This window comes from Aedes albopictus, chromosome 1 (assembly GCF_035046485.1).
Source record: "Aedes albopictus strain Foshan chromosome 1, AalbF5, whole genome shotgun sequence".
NCBI lineage: Eukaryota > Metazoa > Arthropoda > Insecta > Diptera > Culicidae > Aedes > Aedes albopictus.
This window is the reverse complement of record NC_085136.1, coordinates 139,497,346-139,514,787: the sequence shown is the minus strand read 5'-3', so window position 1 is coordinate 139,514,787 and position 17,442 is coordinate 139,497,346. Positions and strand designations below refer to the sequence as shown.

General features: G+C 45.5%; 1 protein-coding gene across 2 annotated transcripts in view; it reads right to left on the bottom strand.

Moving 5' to 3' along the window:
• LOC109423073 (RING finger protein 17) overlaps window positions 1–17,442 on the bottom strand; it is a 44,603-nt gene that overhangs the window by 11,587 nt on the left and 15,574 nt on the right. For both annotated transcript variants that reach the window (XM_062845478.1, XM_062845479.1), the window contains exons 7-8: window positions 1,628–2,053; window positions 737–1,522 (exon numbers count right to left, since the gene is read on the bottom strand). In XM_062845478.1, the coding sequence (XP_062701462.1) occupies window positions 737–1,522; window positions 1,628–2,053 (1,212 nt within the window). The remainder of the gene's footprint in view (window positions 1–736; window positions 1,523–1,627; window positions 2,054–17,442) is intronic.

The following is a 17,442-nucleotide window of genomic DNA, read 5'->3' as shown; positions in this document are numbered from 1 at the left end:
TTCTTGGAGTTTTACTAAAATTCAGGTGGGCTTTTAGGGACGTTTTAGGGCATTTCAAGGAGTTACACATTGTTTCAGGGAGGTTTAGTAATGCTTGTGAAACTCGCCGAAAATCGTCCGTTACTCCCACAAATCCCGTCGGACCGTCTGTAACGTAGCTGAGAACCTCTAAAACCACAAATACGCACTGTAACGTCCCTGAAACCGGCCGAAAATTTTCTGAAACTTCCTGAAATGCATTAGAAATTCCCCTAGAACTCCCTCGGTCCCCATGTAACGCACCTGAAACTTTCTTAAGCCCCCATAAACTCATATGTAACGCCTCTGTAACGTCTCTGAAACACGCCGAGAATTCTCTGAAGCTTAAATGCCTTCAAAATCTTCCTAAAGCACCCTCGGGAGCATGTAACGCATCTGAATCCCTCCGAAAGACTCACCAAAACCCTCTAAACGCCTCTGAAACATCCTGTAACTCCTTGAAACGCCTGGAAACGCCTTTAAAAGGCCCCTGAAACATCGTGGAACCCTCTGAAACCTCCCCAAAACGCCATGTAACCCTTTCAAACGCCCCTCTGAAACATTCTAGAAAGTCCTGAAACCTCTAGTAGGTTTTTTTTTTCTAAATAACGCCGTTTTTTTAATAATGCGGGTTTTTCACGCGGACCGCGTAAGCAGAGGCAAGGGATTGGGATCTTCTTTATGCAACGAATAAAAAAAATAAGGAACTTGTACTTACGTCTTTGCTCGCTTCATCTGTTTCACCTTTCAAACCGAAATTGGCGCCGATTCGCATCCGCCCTGATTTTGGCGACGCAGCGGCTTCGCTGCTACAAGCACCTCCAAGCGTCATGTACGGGTCATACAGCTCGTCCACCTTTTCCTCAAATACACCGCGTTCCTTGACGGCTAGACCTTGTCGCACCAGGTAATCCGACACTTCCACCACGAGTTCACCGGTGGTCTTTAGGTAGCACGGAACCACTCCGGCCGGATCCGTGTCCATCTCGGTATCGACGCGAACCTGACACTGTTTGCCCACGATCAGCGCGTGCAACGTGTCCAGGGCTTCGATGGACCAGATTCCCTCGTGCTGCTTGGATGCCACATCCGTTAGTCGGTACTTGTTGGCCAGGGTGGGAACCTTTCCACAAATAACATTCTTCCGCAGGTCTTTGACGTCGCATTCCTCAATGTTTCCATAGTCGACAAACTGGACCTTGTACCGGCACGGACTGATCATTTTCCGTACTATCGCCCGATAGAACAGATCGTCCAGATGGTACTTGGCCATACAGGGATCACCAGGGGCGTAGAAGGTGTCACTGGGTAGCGGTTGACTGTTACCGAATTTGGCATTGATAACGTTTTTGATGGTGTCGAGCGTACGTTCCTTATCCATATCATGCAGGTAGATCACAGCGTTGTTATCCACGTACGTTGGAACACCAACAAAGATGGTCTTGTCAACCGGTTTCGCCGGCAGCCAATGATCAATGGGTGTCACTTCATCAGTTATATCATACTGTTGAAAACATAGAAAACAGGTTTTACATACATACGACCGTGTAAATCAACGTTTTCCTAAAAAAGACATTTATAAAAAGGTAATTCGTAATTAAACACTTACGTGATACGCATCCGAAGATCCACTGTAGCTGGCCTCCTCCACTGGATCCCGCATTTCGACGTCCAAATCTTCGATGAACTTGTCGAAGGCTTTGTAGTGCCGTGCCAGTTCTTCCTCCACCGACAGTGCCGACGACAGGGGCTGGAACTTTTCCTTGAGGTGCGCATAACCGTACAGGACCAGCTTGTTGTTGATGTTGGTGTAGGTGTACATCTGCGGCGACAGGGCCTTGGTACTTTCCATCGTCATGCCCCAGAGGATCACAGGCAGGGAATCGTTCACACTTCGACCATGCAGCGAAATGGAGTAGCACTTGAACTTCTCGATGGCGACCTTGAAGGCATCGACCACCGAAGAACTCCAAACGTTTTGCTGACCGGTGGGGCCAATGCAAGCAAGGAAACACCGGATGGCAGCTGGATGTACCTGGAATGATTTACGGAGAGATGAGTATTTGAGTGAGGGCTATTAATTCGGGTTATATTCTGGACTAATGAGCGTGAAGTTATTTGATGAATTTTATGATTATTCCACTGGCCTACGATTGAAGATTGGATTGAATTCCTGGGAGAATTCTTGGAGGACTTCCTAGAGATATTATTCAAGAATTTTGAAACAATTTCTGAAGGATTTCTTAAAAGAATCCCTGGACGAATTTCTGGAAATTCCTGAACGAATTCGTGGAGAAATTCTTGAAAAAAATCCTGGATGAATTTTGAGAGAAATTTTTGAAGAAATTATTGGAAAATTTTCTATAATTCCTAGAAAAACCTCTGGGGAAATTCCTAGAAAAATGTTTGAAGGTATTTCCTGAGGAATTCTTTAAGGAATTTTTGGAAGAATTCCTGGAGGAATTCTTAGAGAATTTCTTGGAGTAAGTGCTTTTGAAACTTCTGAAGGAATTCCTGGGAAAATTCCTGGAGGAATTCTCGGAGCAATCTCTGGAGGAATTCCCGGAGGAATCCCTGGAGGGATTTTTGGAGGAATTCCTGTACGAAACTCTGGTGGAATTCTTGAATGAATTGTAGCAGTGATTCCAGAAGGAAATTCAGCAATTTCCTTGAAGAATTCCATCAGGAATCCCTGTAGGAATTTTCTGAGTAATCCCTGGAGGAATTTCTGGAGAAATCGTGGAGAAATTCCTGGAGAGAATCCTGGAGGAATTCCCTGAGAAATTTTTAGAGTTATTTCTGGAGAACTTCTCGGAGGAATTCCTAGAAAAATTTCTAGAGGAATTACTGAAGGAATTTTTGGAGGAATTCTTAGGGAATTTTCTGGAGGAAGTCCTTTAAGAAATTCTGAAGGAATTCTTGGAGGAATTCTCGGAGTGATCTCTGCTGGGATTTCTGGAGGAATTCCTGTACGAAAATCTGGATGAATTCCTGTACGAAATTCTTGGATGAATTTCAGCAGTAATTCCTGGAGGAATTTCAGCAGTAATTCCTAGAAGAATTATTACAAATAAATAATGAAGCCCTACAAATGCATATTAAAATATGACATTTTGTAGTGGAGCCTTACAAATGCGTAATAAATTAGGACATCACACTTGGATAAACACAACACAGAACATAAATTTTTCCTTGTTACCCTATTAGATAACAATTTCCAATGACAGGATGACGAGGTTTCATAAATGTTGTTGGTCCATCAGTCAATCCTGTAATCGTATTTTTTTGTGCTGTTAGCCTTTTATTCGCAGCATTAGTTGCTTCCATAGCTTAAGTTTTGTCTAGGATTTTTAGTCCTAAGGGGCACCCCGATTCGGGTTTCATCACTAGAGTTCTATAACTTGAAGTCTGTGCCAGGAAAAGGTTTACATCTCTAGTGCTTAACCACGGCCCGAAATGGCTTGAATGTTGGCAATCGAAATAGAATTGCGGGCCTCTATTCTGCCAGAGCCCTATAAATGTCAATTAATTCTAGGGGAATATTTACAAGTTAAAATAGCACATTTAACACAAAAATAAAACTTGTAATAAAATTTCTTCTTGTCGGGGCCCGTGGCGTAGTGGCTACACGTTTGCTTTATAAGCAGATGGTCATGGGTTCGATCCCAGCCCCGGCACTTTCGTCAGTTGCTCTTTCCCCCTGAGAGCAGCTGACACTGACCCTCTTCTGAGCCTCATGGCTAAAACGAACCCGGATACTTGGACATCGGCGAACCGGCAACTCAAAATGGAACCCAATCGGACTGGAAACAGGAACAACCGACAGCCACACATCAGCTTCCTCGTGCTCATCATTCTATCATGATAGGGTAGAAAGTGAAAGCAGCGCAACGGCAACCAGTTGGACACAGTAAAACCGCTCAGCACTAAAATGTGTAAGCCCTACTCATAAGTGCATAATTTCCAGACCACACAAAAATGTGTTACAGTTACACATTCTCAAAAAACAGCTCGTACACTCGTCTAGATGCGAAATGTCGATATTTTTTTCTTTTCCAAGGTCACTAGTAAACCTAGCTAGATTGTTGTACAAATTTTTTTGCGAATTTAACGATTTTGCGGACACAGGAGCTGATTTTGTGAATGTGCAAGGGTTACACATTTTTGGTGTAGTCTGGAAATTATGCACTTTAGTTGCTGAGCGGCGTTAGCGTGGATATAGCAGAATTAGAATAGAATACATTTAGGCGCTGTACAAATTGTAAGTACAGCTTCCAATTGGAATCGCTCACGCAGTGCCCTAGTGGACAAAAAGAGCTGTACATTAGGTTAAGTGATTGAAGAATAAAAAAAAATAGAATTTCTTCAGGAATCCCTGTAGGAATTATCGGAACAATCCCTGGCCTACGATTGAGGAAATTTATGGAACAATTCCTGGAAGAATTCTTGGAGGACTTCCTAGAGAAATTCTTCCAGGAATCCCATGAAAAAAACTTGTAGGATATTCTGGAAGAATTTCAGGAGTTTGAAACAATTTATGAAGGATTTCTTAAAAGAATCCCTGGACGAATTTCTGGAGAAATTAGGGGAGAAATTATTAGAAAAAATCCTGGAAGAATTTTGATAGAAATTCCTGAAGAAATTATTGGAAAATTTTCTATAATTCCTAGAAAAACCTCTGGAGAAATTCCTGGCAAAATTTTTGAAGGCATTTTTTGCGGAATTTTTGTTGGAAATGTAGGAGAAATTGCTGGAGTAATTCTTCAAGGAATTTTTGGAAGAACTCCTGGAGGAATTCTTAGAGAATTCCTTGGAGGAAGCCCTTTAGGAACTTCTGAAGGAATTCCTGGAAGAATTCCTGGAGGAATTCTCGAAACAATTCCCGGAGGAATCCCTGGAGGGATTTCTGGAGGAGTTCCTGTATAAAACTTTGATGGAATTCTTGGATGAATTGTAGCAGTGATTCCAGAAGGAATTTTAGCAATTTCCTATAGGAATTCCATCAGGAATCTCTGTAGGAATTTTCTGAGTAATCCCTGGAGGAATTTCTGGAGAAATCATGGAGGAATTCCTGGAGAGATTCCTGGAGGAATTCCCGGAGGAATTTCAAGAGTTATTTCCAGAGGAATTTCTGGAGAACTTCTCGGAGGAATTCCTGGAGAAATTTGTGGAGGAATTACTGAAGGAATTTTTGGAGGAATTCTTAAAGAATTTTCTGGAGGAAGTCCCTTAGGAACTTCTGAAGGAATTCCTAGGAGAATTCCTGGAGGAATTCTCGGAGTGATCCCTGGAGGGATTTCTGGTGGAATTCCTGTACGAAAATCTAGAAGAATTTCTTCAGGAATCCATGTAGGAATTCTTAGAACAATCCCTGGAAGAATATCCGGAAAAACTACCGGAGGAGTCCCCGGAGAAATCACTGGAGGAATTCCTGAACGAAACTCTGGTGGAATTCTTGAATGCATTTTAGCAGTTATTCCTGAAAGAATTTAAGCAATGCTTCCTAGAGGAATTCTATCAGGAATCCTTGTAGGAATTCTTGGCGTAATCGCTGGAGAAATTTCTGGAAGAATCCTGGAGAAATTCGTGGCAGAATATCTAAAAATATTTCCGGAGGAATTCCTCGAGAAATTTGTGGAGGGATTCCTGGGGTAATTTCTGAAGAAATCCCTGTAGCTTTTTTTTTAATCTGTACAAGAATTCCTGGAGGTATCCCTGCAGAAATTAGTGAACGATTCCCTGGAGGCATCCTCGGGGAAACTGTTTGAGGATTTCATAAAGGAATCTCATATGAAATTCTGGAGGAATTTCTGAGGGATTTCTTGGTGGAATCCTTGGACGATTTTCTCGAGAAATAACTGGTGGAACTGGTGGCAGAAAAATCGGAAGGATATTCTTAACCCTCGAGCAGTCGCGTCTTTGACTACCTGCGGCAACGCCGCGCACACGCTGTGTACCACAACAAGTGTGCATTTTTCATGGTGCGTGTACTCAGTACACGACGCGACCGCTCCCAGGTTAAAGAATTGCTAGAAGATTTTTTTTAAGAATCTCTGGAATGCCTGGAGGAATTTCTGGAGAAATTCCTAGTAAAACCTCAGAAGGAATTCCTTGAGGAAACCCTGGAGAAATCCCTGACGGAAACCCTTGAGAAATTAGTAAAATAATCCCTGAAGGAATCCGTGGAGGAATCTCGAAGAAATTCCTGAAGGAATCTCTGAAGAAATTCCTAGATGAAGTTCTGGAAGAATTCCTAGACAAATCTCTGGAAGAAATCCTGACGGAATCCCTGAATGGATTGCTAAAAGAATTACTGCGAAAATCTCTGGAGGAATTCCTCGTGAAATCCCTGAAAGAATTCCTGGCGGAACCTCTGGAAAAATTTGTGGACCAATCCCCATGAAGAATTCCTGCAGGAATTTGTGGAATTTTCAGAGGAATCCCTAGAGGAATTTCAGAGGAAGGTGTCCAATACTTCTTGGATATCTCTCTCCCATCTGGAATATTCTTGATCGTTCGGTTGAATGTGCTAACGAAACGATCTGCGTGTCCGTTGGATCGCGGGTGGAACGATGCGGTGGTCACGTGATTGATCATCCCTCTCAACTAGCCGATGGAAAACTGCGTACCGTTATCGCTGACTGGCGTTTCTGGCATGCCAAGGCGAGCGAACAGACTCCGTAGGTTTCCGATGCTAGGCTGTAATCGACTTGATCCGGATGTTTTCCACTCACTTGGAATGCGAATCGATGCCTAGCTGGAAGTATTCTCCCTCGATAGACCCAGCGTAATCGATCTTAACCGGCTGTCACGGGTGCGTTAATTTGGGACATGATAGTAGCTGTGATGGGGGCAGACTTTTGGCTGCAGCTGCGCAACTGTGGCAACCCTTGACGTACGCAGCAATGTCGGAATCGATCAACGGCCAGTACACGTAACTGCTCGCAATCGGTTTCATGCGCTGCATCCCCGGGTGGCCTTCAGTAAACATGATGCGCACTTGAACCGTGCACAGTGAGTTGCTACGGTCAAAGAACGGCTGAACCTCCCGGTCCTGGATAACCGTTTTGGAATTTAGACAACCTTGTGGTAGACCTTGCTGAGAACAGTGTCGGAGCTGGAGGCTTGCTGAATCGCTCCGAAAACGAGAGGAATGTTATCGATCTTTAAGATGATGACGCTGGTTACGACGAAGTGTTCTTCCGGCTTGACGTGTTGATTAACGACCCGGAACAGGACGTCGGCGTTCCCGAACTTCTTGGTGTTCACGTAGACGTTGTCAAAATCGTAGAGTAGCAGCTGAAGTTTCCAACGCTAAAGCCGAATTGCTCTGTAGATGAGGATGCCTTTCTTCGAACCGAAGACTCCAAGCAGCCAGCGGTGCGTGGTCGGTTCGCAGCATAAAATGCCGTCCAAACAGGATCTGGATCTTGCTTGGTAGTTGTCAGCGCTCTGGTTGCAAGTTGCATTCAACTGGCACCGACTCGAGATCAAACGCGTCGATGATTGTTTAGTAGTTCCATCAAATTCAGCTGCTATTTGACAACGTAGAACCGACCAGTGCACTTCTTCCCCTTGATAATGATTTCACAACAGCACTGGAATTGTAGTTTTAGGGGTTCACCCGATGCTGTTGCAGCTTGGACTGTCGCTAAAGTTCAGCCTGCTACATGCCCAATATTCTGCCATGTATGCTCGGAAATGATGCTGACACGGTATCGAGCTGCAGACTGACTTACCTGCCGTTGACTTCCGCTTCCACGAACCTTCGTCGCTTCCGGATGTTCTTCACCTGCACACTTGTTGTGTTCGCTTTCTTTACTGTATACCGCTTGCTGGGAGACCTTACCTTTTTCGCGCTGGGCAGGATTCGTATTTGTAACCGGTTTAGACCATATTCCTTGCACCGGTTTTCTGGAACGAATAGTCCTGTAGTAGTGCCGGACCCGCGCCCTTCTGAGGATTTGATCTTGATTCTGATGATCTTCTCCCTGAATGGTGGTTCCTCTTGCCGTGCTGTTCTTCAGTGATTGCACGCTGACCCGATCGTCGCCGTATCGTACTTGATGTTAAGAAGCCGTGAACACTCGTCCAAAATCTGCTCCACGGTCACGTCTTTCTTTTTTTTTTTTTTTTTTTTTTTTTTTTTTTTTTTTTTTTTTTTTTTTTTTATGGGTTTTCAGTTGGAGCTGCGTGACAGCTTGTTTGTCAAGGCTGAACCCGTTATTCAAATTTCATCTCTACAAAGACCAATGTTTAGACGGAATAGGCTATGTTGCCCAATTTAACACTAGTTTTTACATTGTGCCTAAGTAGTTTTAATCAAAATTCTGCATTTTCCCTCCCGTAGATGTATTAGTCATGTCCACCCTCAGTCATGTGAAGTCTATGATGAAGCTATCAGAATAAATATTTACCCGCGGAACCTGAAGCACCAGAAATGTTTATATCCTTGCTATTACTTCCTGGAAATAACATAACACAAAATGCTGTCTATGTTGACAATTGCCTATGCTATCTTCAAGAAATATTATGAAAAATGTATAATCAAATTAATTACGGTCAAATACCAATTGAAGACGAACAACCTTTACTGCGATAACACCTATGTTGGTAGCCACCTACAGCACTGGCGCCATCCCCAATGATAGACACTAGTTTTGAACATGGGCTTCCAATGATACGAGATACGAAAACAACCTAACTATTAACACAAAGCCAATCCGTTCATTTGTCCTATCGGTCCTAGATAAACCAAGTCATTTTCTCCCCCCGTAACCTAGAAATATCAGCCTAGTCATACACAAGTTACGTCCAGCTTAGAAACAATCAGTGTTAATGTATGGTCCACTGCACGAACTTGGGCTGGCCCGCCCACTCCCAAAGATAATTTGGCGTTTAAGCGGTGTCGTCACCGCTCAAAAGTCAAACCATGTGTGAAAGCAAACAGGCCAGTATAAATTCGTACAGTAATCCATTGTTCGCACGTTAGCTTCGAATCTATCAGCACTATTAAGTACTGCAACTTTCCTTCCCACTATTCGGTTTATATAAAGAGAATATTACTGGAAATCATTGTAATATTAAAAAAAAAAAACAAATTTGTTTTGATAAAATTATTAATTTAAACATATTTAAATATTGTATATTACTCAAATTATTGTAAATTTAGTAGTAAATCAAAATCAACCAAAAAACGTGGGAAAGAAAGAAAGCCCAAACAGCATTTTCCAGTCTATTTGCAATAAAAAGATTTCAAAACCTGTCACAAGACCTATAATATTTCTACTAGGATTTGTAACGATCTTCAAAACCTTCTCAAATCTAATTAACTTGGAACTATTGCTTGGGTATAGAATCTATTGAGCCCCGGCGGTCCCTCCGTGTTTATCGAGCATGTCTGATGAATATGCCAAAACATATGATCAGCCATACTCCATCTGCAGCAGCCGGTTCGTGATGAACCGTTGGAGGCGCATTAAAGTGTTAAAAAGGTGATATGATTCACTAAAGAATACTACATTACAATAACCTTCACTTTAATACCGTCAAACCCTGCGAACTTGGCCACGTCTTTCTGCTCTTAAATGCGGTTGAATAAGCTCGTCCTGATCACTATCCTCCTTGAATTGGACCTCCGGAAGCTTCCCGACAGGCAAACGTTTTGTAGTCCTCGGTGACTTGCTTCTTGACTTGCAAGCACCGATACTGTCTGCTGATCGCAGACTCTCTTTTCAACTTACTCAACTCTTCTAAAGGATGTAGCCGGTTTACCTGTCGTGCTCCGACGGGCCTAGCTTCTGTAGCAAACGGCAGCGTCCTTGGCGAACAAATCCTCATAACGGACGTGCCATCCGCCAAACGTAACATTGTGATCCATTTTTTACCGGAACTGACGGATGTTACTCTCCAGCGATTCGAGTATCTGCTCCGGATTCGTCGGCCCACTGACCTGGATTGCCGATATCGCCAACCGGAATACGTCCAACTGCTGGGTGAGCATCGCGCTGAAACTACAGATTGATTGCTGCTAGAAAAAAGGCAGCATCACCGGATCGACCGACGAAACATTTTGCTGTTGCTGCTGTGGTTCGTATGAACCAGCTTGTGAACCACTGGTCTGCAGGAACGGAGGGTTGACGATTGCGAGCGACGGCTGGATTGAAATTGATTGAGTTACAGCAGCAAGTGCCCAAAATAGGTCCCCCTACCCAAATGGTTCCAGACCCTATTTCCTCTTGTTTTCGACCGGAATTGATGCGGAAGTGGACAAAGCACGACGAACGAGAACTAACGCGAAGTTTTTTACCGCGAAACCGGGGTTTTCCGAATATTCGCGACCGAAATCAAATAAAAAACTCGCAAACCAAGATGTCTGCTCTAAAACTAACTTTTATTGCGAATGAAAGAATACTAATGACAATGGATCAATGACATGGTATATGAATGATAGGTTAAATTCCTGTTCATGAAAATCCCTCTCTTGCCGCAATCCTCGCTGCCAGGGTTGAACTTGGTTTCCATTACACCGTGAACATCCTCCCGGCCTTGAGGCGTATGCCTCAATCAGTAGGAAGAACTACCAGCTTATGGATGGGTCTTTGATAGATGGTTTCGCCTCGCTGCAGGCTCACGTTCCGAACGATACCGCTCCGATCCGGATGAGTAGCTACCACCCGAGCAAGTTCCCAATGGGCCGGTGGCGTATTATCATTCTTAACCAGAACAAGATCTCCAATCCTCAGGTTATCTCCGATCTTCTGCCATTTCGTCCTGGGCTGAAGCGTTGCAATATACTCCGTCCTGAAGCGTTCCCAAAAGTCTTCGGTCATCTTCCGTAGCTGACGATATCTGTCGAGGCGATTCGTTGGTACATCGGATACACCTGGTTCTGGCACCAGGTTCAGTGGCTGTCCGATGATAAAGTGTCCTGGTGTTAAGGCTTCACACGAATCCACGGAGCTGGAAAGGGCACACAGCGGCCGTGAATTCAAGCATGCTTCAATCTGCGTTAACACTTATGTGGCCGGCAGGGTACCCGGGTACCTTTTTCAATTTCAAATCTCGATATTTTAATGGTTATTGAGACTAGGATGTTGGAACTCTGTTAGATCTTAGAACTCGTGAATATACATCTATTACTGGGGTTGACCAAATTTTAAAGTGAGGAGAGGCACGGGGAGGGGCTCCTGCATTTTTTTATTACGTGGAAGGCCGGCAGGGTATCCGGGTACCCACGAAATTGAAATGATCATATCACCGTCAATTTTTCATCGATTTTGGAAATTTTTAGCTCATTCAATTCAGAAACTCATCATCTATCGGAAAAATATTTGGTTAGACCGATCTAATCACCGTGGTTTTCGGAAAATCCATATTTTTGAGAGCATGTCCTTATACCATATTAAAGTGTTTATGGTCAACGATGGCCTCACGGAAAGCGTGTTCCGAAATCACAGTTTCAAAGTCAACACGTTTTATGATTCCAGGCCGGTCAGATACAATATGCCAAAGCAATTTTACGATGCTTGGTACCGAAATTGCTACTTACCTACCGAAAATCCCGTATATTGTATTGTATAAAAACACGGATCCGGAAATCCGGATTTTCCGGTACCTATGGTGATCGGACCGGTCTAACCAAATACGATCTCGATAGATAATGAGTTTCTGAGTTGAATGAGGCAAAAACTTTTAAAATCGGTGGAAAAATCGCTGAGATATGATCATTTCCATTTCGTGGGTACCCGGGTACCCTGCCGGCCTTCTACGGGTGTTTTTTTTGCTGGCCACACTACGGTTAATAGAGTTGACAGTTCCTCGAAGTTCAACACGGCGGTTCCCAGCACGACGCGCAGATGTTTCTTCATGCTTTTTACTGCTCCTTCCCAAATACCGCCCATGTGGGGGGCGGACGGCGTAATAAAGTTCCACTGTATTCCCAAATTGTTCAGGTGCTGATTCACTTCGGAGTTGAACGTTGCTGAAGCCAGAAGTTCCTTGAGTTGGCGATCGGCGCCAACAAAATTCGTGCCATTATCTGACCACAGTTGATTGGGCAAACCACGTCGGGCACAGAAACGTTTCAAAGCTGCGATGAACGTGTTCGCTGATAAATCTGTGGCAGCCTCCAAATGAACAGCTTTTGTTGCGAGGCATACAAAAACTGCTATGTAGCTCTTCACGGTTTTAACGGATCGCAGTAGGCTGGCTTTTATTATGACAGGTCCAACATAATCAACGCCGACGTTTTCGAAAGCTCGGCCACTAGTAGTTCGCACCGCAGGCAAACTCCCCATCAGTTGACTTGCTGTTTTGGCCTTCCAGCGTGCACAGCAAACGCAGCTGTTTACCACCGACCGCACCACTGATTGGCAGCCGATCACCCAGTAGAATTGGTTCACCGTCGCGATGAGCAAAGTAGGACCAGCGTGCAGATTTTGTTGGTGCAACATCGATATCAACAGGTGTGTGTAACGATGCGACTTGGGAAGAATAACCGGATGCTTCAAGTTGAATGCTAGCTCCGAGTTTTGCAGCCTTCCCCCGACACGCAATGTTCCATCCCCATCGATGAACGGGAAAAGCGACTTGATTTGGCTCTTTGCTGAAAGTGGTAGACCCTTTCGAAGAAGCTTCATGTCCTCGCCAAACACCTCACGCTGAGCGAATCGAGCCAATTGTAGATTGGCTTCATACACTTCCACTGCCTTCAGTTGTCCAGAAGTCTTTTCGGTGCCACGCAGCTTCGATAGTAAGTTGACCTTGAATCTGATGACCCACGCCAACACTCGTTGAGAAACCTTCAGTAACCCGTTTCGTTTCAGGAGATACTCTTCAACTTCGTAGTTCGATTCAGGTTTCGTCGCAACCGTAGCTGCAGCGACCACCTTCCGTTGCTCCGTCACGTCTTCTTCAAATGGGATCGATTCAGCGCTTTCTTTCCAGGTGTCCTCTGTGCTGTACAGGAGAGATGGGCCAGTCCACCACAACTTGTGGTCAACCAGCTCTGTTGGCAGCACACCTCGAGATGCACAATCCGCTGGATTTTCGCTTGATGAAATGTGGTGCCAGGAACTTCGTGGCAAGAAATCCAAAATCGCTGAGGTCCGATTTGCCACGAAAGTCTTCCATTTCTTCGGATGGGATGCCAGCCACCCAAGCACAACAGTAGAATCCGTCCACGCGTAGCATGTCACATCCAAGTGGTCCAACGATTCGAGAATCTGCTTCATGAGCTCCACAAGAAGGGCGGCTGCATTCAACTCGAGCCGGGGAAGTGACACTTGCTGGATTGGAGCCACCTTGGTTTTGCTTGCGACCAGCGAAATGCACACATTGCCGTCCCTGTCCTTGGATCTAGCGTAAACGACTGCTGCATAGGCCGACTCTGACGCGTCGGCGAAACCGTGCAGCTGCACTGCTCCCAGATGATTCACGATCCATCTTGGAATCCGGATATCCTCGATTGATGCCAAGCTTGTCTTGATTTTGTTCCATTCCTGATTGATCGCAGCCGGCAACGGATCATCCCATTGCAAGTCCTGCAGCCACAGTGTTTGGTACAGTATCTTGATGCGAGCAATTATCGGCGAGATCCAACCCAAAGGATCGAAAAGTCGGGCTGAATCCGATAGGAGTTGGCGCTTCGTGTTTGGCTTGTCGATGTCAAAATTCACCCGGTACCCAAACGAGTCGGTGACTGGGTACCAGTGTATGCCCAGTGCTTTCACGGAATCCGCTTCTGGATGAAGATGCACAGGAACTGACGCTTCGGCATCGCTTGCATTCTCCTCCAACAGCCGTGGATCGTTTGCCGACCATTTCCGGAGATGAAAACCTGCACCCGATGTAACCTGATCGATGTCCTCCTTCAATTCGAGTGCGTCCTCCAATGTGGCAGCACCAGAGAGAAAATCGTCTACATAAAAGTTTTTCAGCACACGATCTGCTGCATTTGGATACTGCGTACGAGAATCACGGGCGGCTTGTCGCAACGACTCGATGGCTAGAAACGGCGCACAAGAAGTCCCGTATGTTACTGTCAGCAATCGGTAGTGTTCGATGGGCTTATCGGGATCCGCTCTCCATACGATACGCTGGTAATCGACGTCGTCTCGATGTATCTTCACCTGCCGGTACATTTTTTCCGCGTCCGCCATGAAGGCGAAAGCGTAACTTCGAAAACGGGTCAGCACGACAGGCAGGTCCTCAGTGACGTTGGGTCCGACCAGCAGCTTCTCATTCAACGATATTCCAGTCGACGATCGACAAGAGCCGTCGAAAACGACTCGCAACTTGGTGGTGACGCTTTCCTGCCGCATGACACCGTGATGTGGGAGATAGAAGCATTTGTCGGGTGCAACGTCGTCTGGAATACGCTCCATGTGGCCAAGGTTCAAGTACTCGGCCATGAAATCGCCATACATTCGCTTGAATTCAGGATCTCTTGCAAATCTTCTTTCCATAGCCTTCAATCGCTGAACTGCCGCTGGCAGAGATTCACCCAACGCCGGCTTGTCTGCATCGAACGGTAGGCGTATTGTGAATCTGCCGGATTCATCTCGTTGGTGTGTGGTGTTGAAGATATTCACTGCTTGCTGCTCCTCTTGTGTCAACGGCTTCGGTTGGTTGACCTCCTCCACTTCCAAAAACTTCCGGAGGGACTTGTCGATGTCCATGTCCATGCTGAGACTGACAATGGCCGCGTTGCAGTTGACTTCGCTGGCATCGAAAACTTGACCGGCGACGATCCATCCGAACGTAGAGTTGATCGCCACAGGAAGTCCCGCGTCGTCTTTCACCTTGCCGTCCTCCAAAATTGCCAAGAAAACATCAGCTCCAAGGATAACATCGATATTTCCGGGCTTGTCAAAATCTGGATCCGCTAGCTGCAACGGCTCCAAACATTTCAGACGTTCACGATCCAGTCGCTGGTTCGGTACGATTTGTGGAAACTTGGAGAGCACATACGCATTCACCTTCACAACAGGGCTGTAGCAGAATCGAGACGAAATTTCCAATTGTACGGCTCCTCTGGTGGTTTCGGACGAGCAGCTTGCGATTCCGGTGACGACCAAATTAGCGTTGCTTCGTTGCAGTCCGATGCTGGTCACGCAATTCTCCGTGATGAGGGAGGCTTGGGAACCGCTATCGATCATCACTCTCACTTCCTTCCACTGACCGTCAGCTCGCTTTACTCTTACCAAAGCCGTTGGTAGTAACCCGATGACAACCGAAGAATTGTTGTTTACATTCGTTGTGCAGGACGCTGCTGGTTTGACGTCGACTGCTACAGAATCCGATTTCTGTGTTGGCAACGGCGATGGCGATGACGACGACGGCGACGCTTTCTCCGGTGGTGTTGGTGCTGTCATTGTCGGCGTCTCACAGCTTGCTTTGCACAGCATCGTGTGGTGACGTTGTTGACAGTTTGGCGTTCGGCATACCGACTTCGATGGGCAGGATTTTGCGCAATGGTTTGGCCTCAAGCAGTTAAAACAAAGTCGTGCTTGCTGCACTCGCTCTCGACGTTCGCTTACCGAAGACTCCTTGAAGACGGTGCAATCATAAATCCTGTGGCTGGCAGCACAAACTGGACACGATTGATGCTGCACTGCATTGAAAGATTTAATTTCCTTCTTCACTATGTTCTGCTTCCGTTCATCCCGATTGAACTCCTTCTTGACGACGTAATCCAGGGGTTTTCCACCGAACGCTGCGCAGGTCTCCAATGCTTCACACTTCCGTTTCAAAAACTTGAGCAGGTCGTCGAACGTCGGGTCGTCGTTGTTCACGATGTGCTGCGACCACTGAGACCGGAGGCCATCGTCCAGCTTCTTCAGAACGATGTAGTTCAACCAAGGATCTCTAGTTTCGAATTCCGGCCCCAAAGCGCTGAGTTGACGAATCACCTCATCCGATGTAGTCACCACCCGAGCAAAGTCCAACAACAAAATTACAGCAAATCGAAAACATGATTTGTATTCAGCAACAAATTGATATCACATTTTGATATCATTTTATCTTTAATTAATTTGATTTCAAATTTTGCTTTCGGTTTGCTGTCATTTGAATTAATTTAAACATTTAGTGTTACAATAGTTTTTAAATCTTTTAGTAAACTATGTGAAGTAATTCTAGGGATATATCATTAGTGCAATTGTATTATTGCATTTAGGATTTGATATCAACCGAAAAACTCTACATTTAACGATTTTTCATTTTTCTTGCGCTGATAACAAAAACAGTTATCAATTTGCTATCATCGATAGCAGGAATGGTTTTCAATTTGCTGTCACAGGAACATTTTTTTGCTCTCATTTTTGATGTTTTAACCGTTAAAACGACCAAAACGACAACAACCCGAGTTATCAAAATTTGCAATATCACAACATCAAAATTAGTTTTCAATTTGCTATCAGACTTTGCTCGGGCAGCTTACGCAGGCTGGCGAGATTCGAACCCTTTATCGCTGGCTGTTCGCAGAACTCCTGAACCAAGGCGGCAACCGTGAACTTCGGCTTGTCGAAGTGTTCGGCGAGTGTTTCCCACACTTGTGTATAGTTTGCGTCCGTGATGGAGTAACTGCTGACAAGGCTTTTGGCGTCACCTTCCAGGTGGGACATCAGTATTTGCAACTTCAGTGCGCTGGTCAGGTTCTTACTGTTGACGCCGCTGAGGAAGAGGTCTTTGAAAGAAGCCCACTGCTTCCTGTCACCTCTGAACACGGGCAAACTGTACGACGGCAACTGCGTATCCATGGGCTCTATTTTCTGGAGACGAATCTGCTCGGTCAACTCTTCCATGTTGGTTGAAGCAACAGCCTGGCTGGAAAGGAGGGTTCGTTGCGTTTCGAGCAGTACACGAACCGCCTCCTTCAGCTCGCTCTTGGACTCCACAACTGTTCTCTCGCTGTTGGCACCGACGGATTCGTCCGGCACTTGCAGGCACTTCGTGACCATCCCCTTCGTTATGTAGAAGAGTTGTTCGTAGTCCGAACGAACGCTGAGCACCGACGAAAGCTCCTCCGGCGGGACCGCTTCCTCGATTTCAGCCTGAATCCTGTCGAAATTTTCCTCCATATCGGCTAATTTCCGGAGCCGATCGTGAACTTCGAACGCCTGTGTTTCTCGCTCCGCTAGGTGCTTCACACTTGCATGAACTCTCTTCAGCCTCTCGAAGGCCACGTTCCTTTTTCTGACGAGTTCGTCCATTGTCGCCGATTCGCGCGATCCGGTAACGAAGGACCAATATGTTTTCGACCGGAATTGATGCGGAAGTGGACAAAGCACGACGAACGAGAACTAACGCGAAGTTTTTTACCGCGAAACCGGGGTTTTCCGAATATTCGCGACCGAAATCAAATAAAAAACTCGCAAACCAAGATGTCTGCTCTAAAACTAACTTTTATTGCGAATGAAA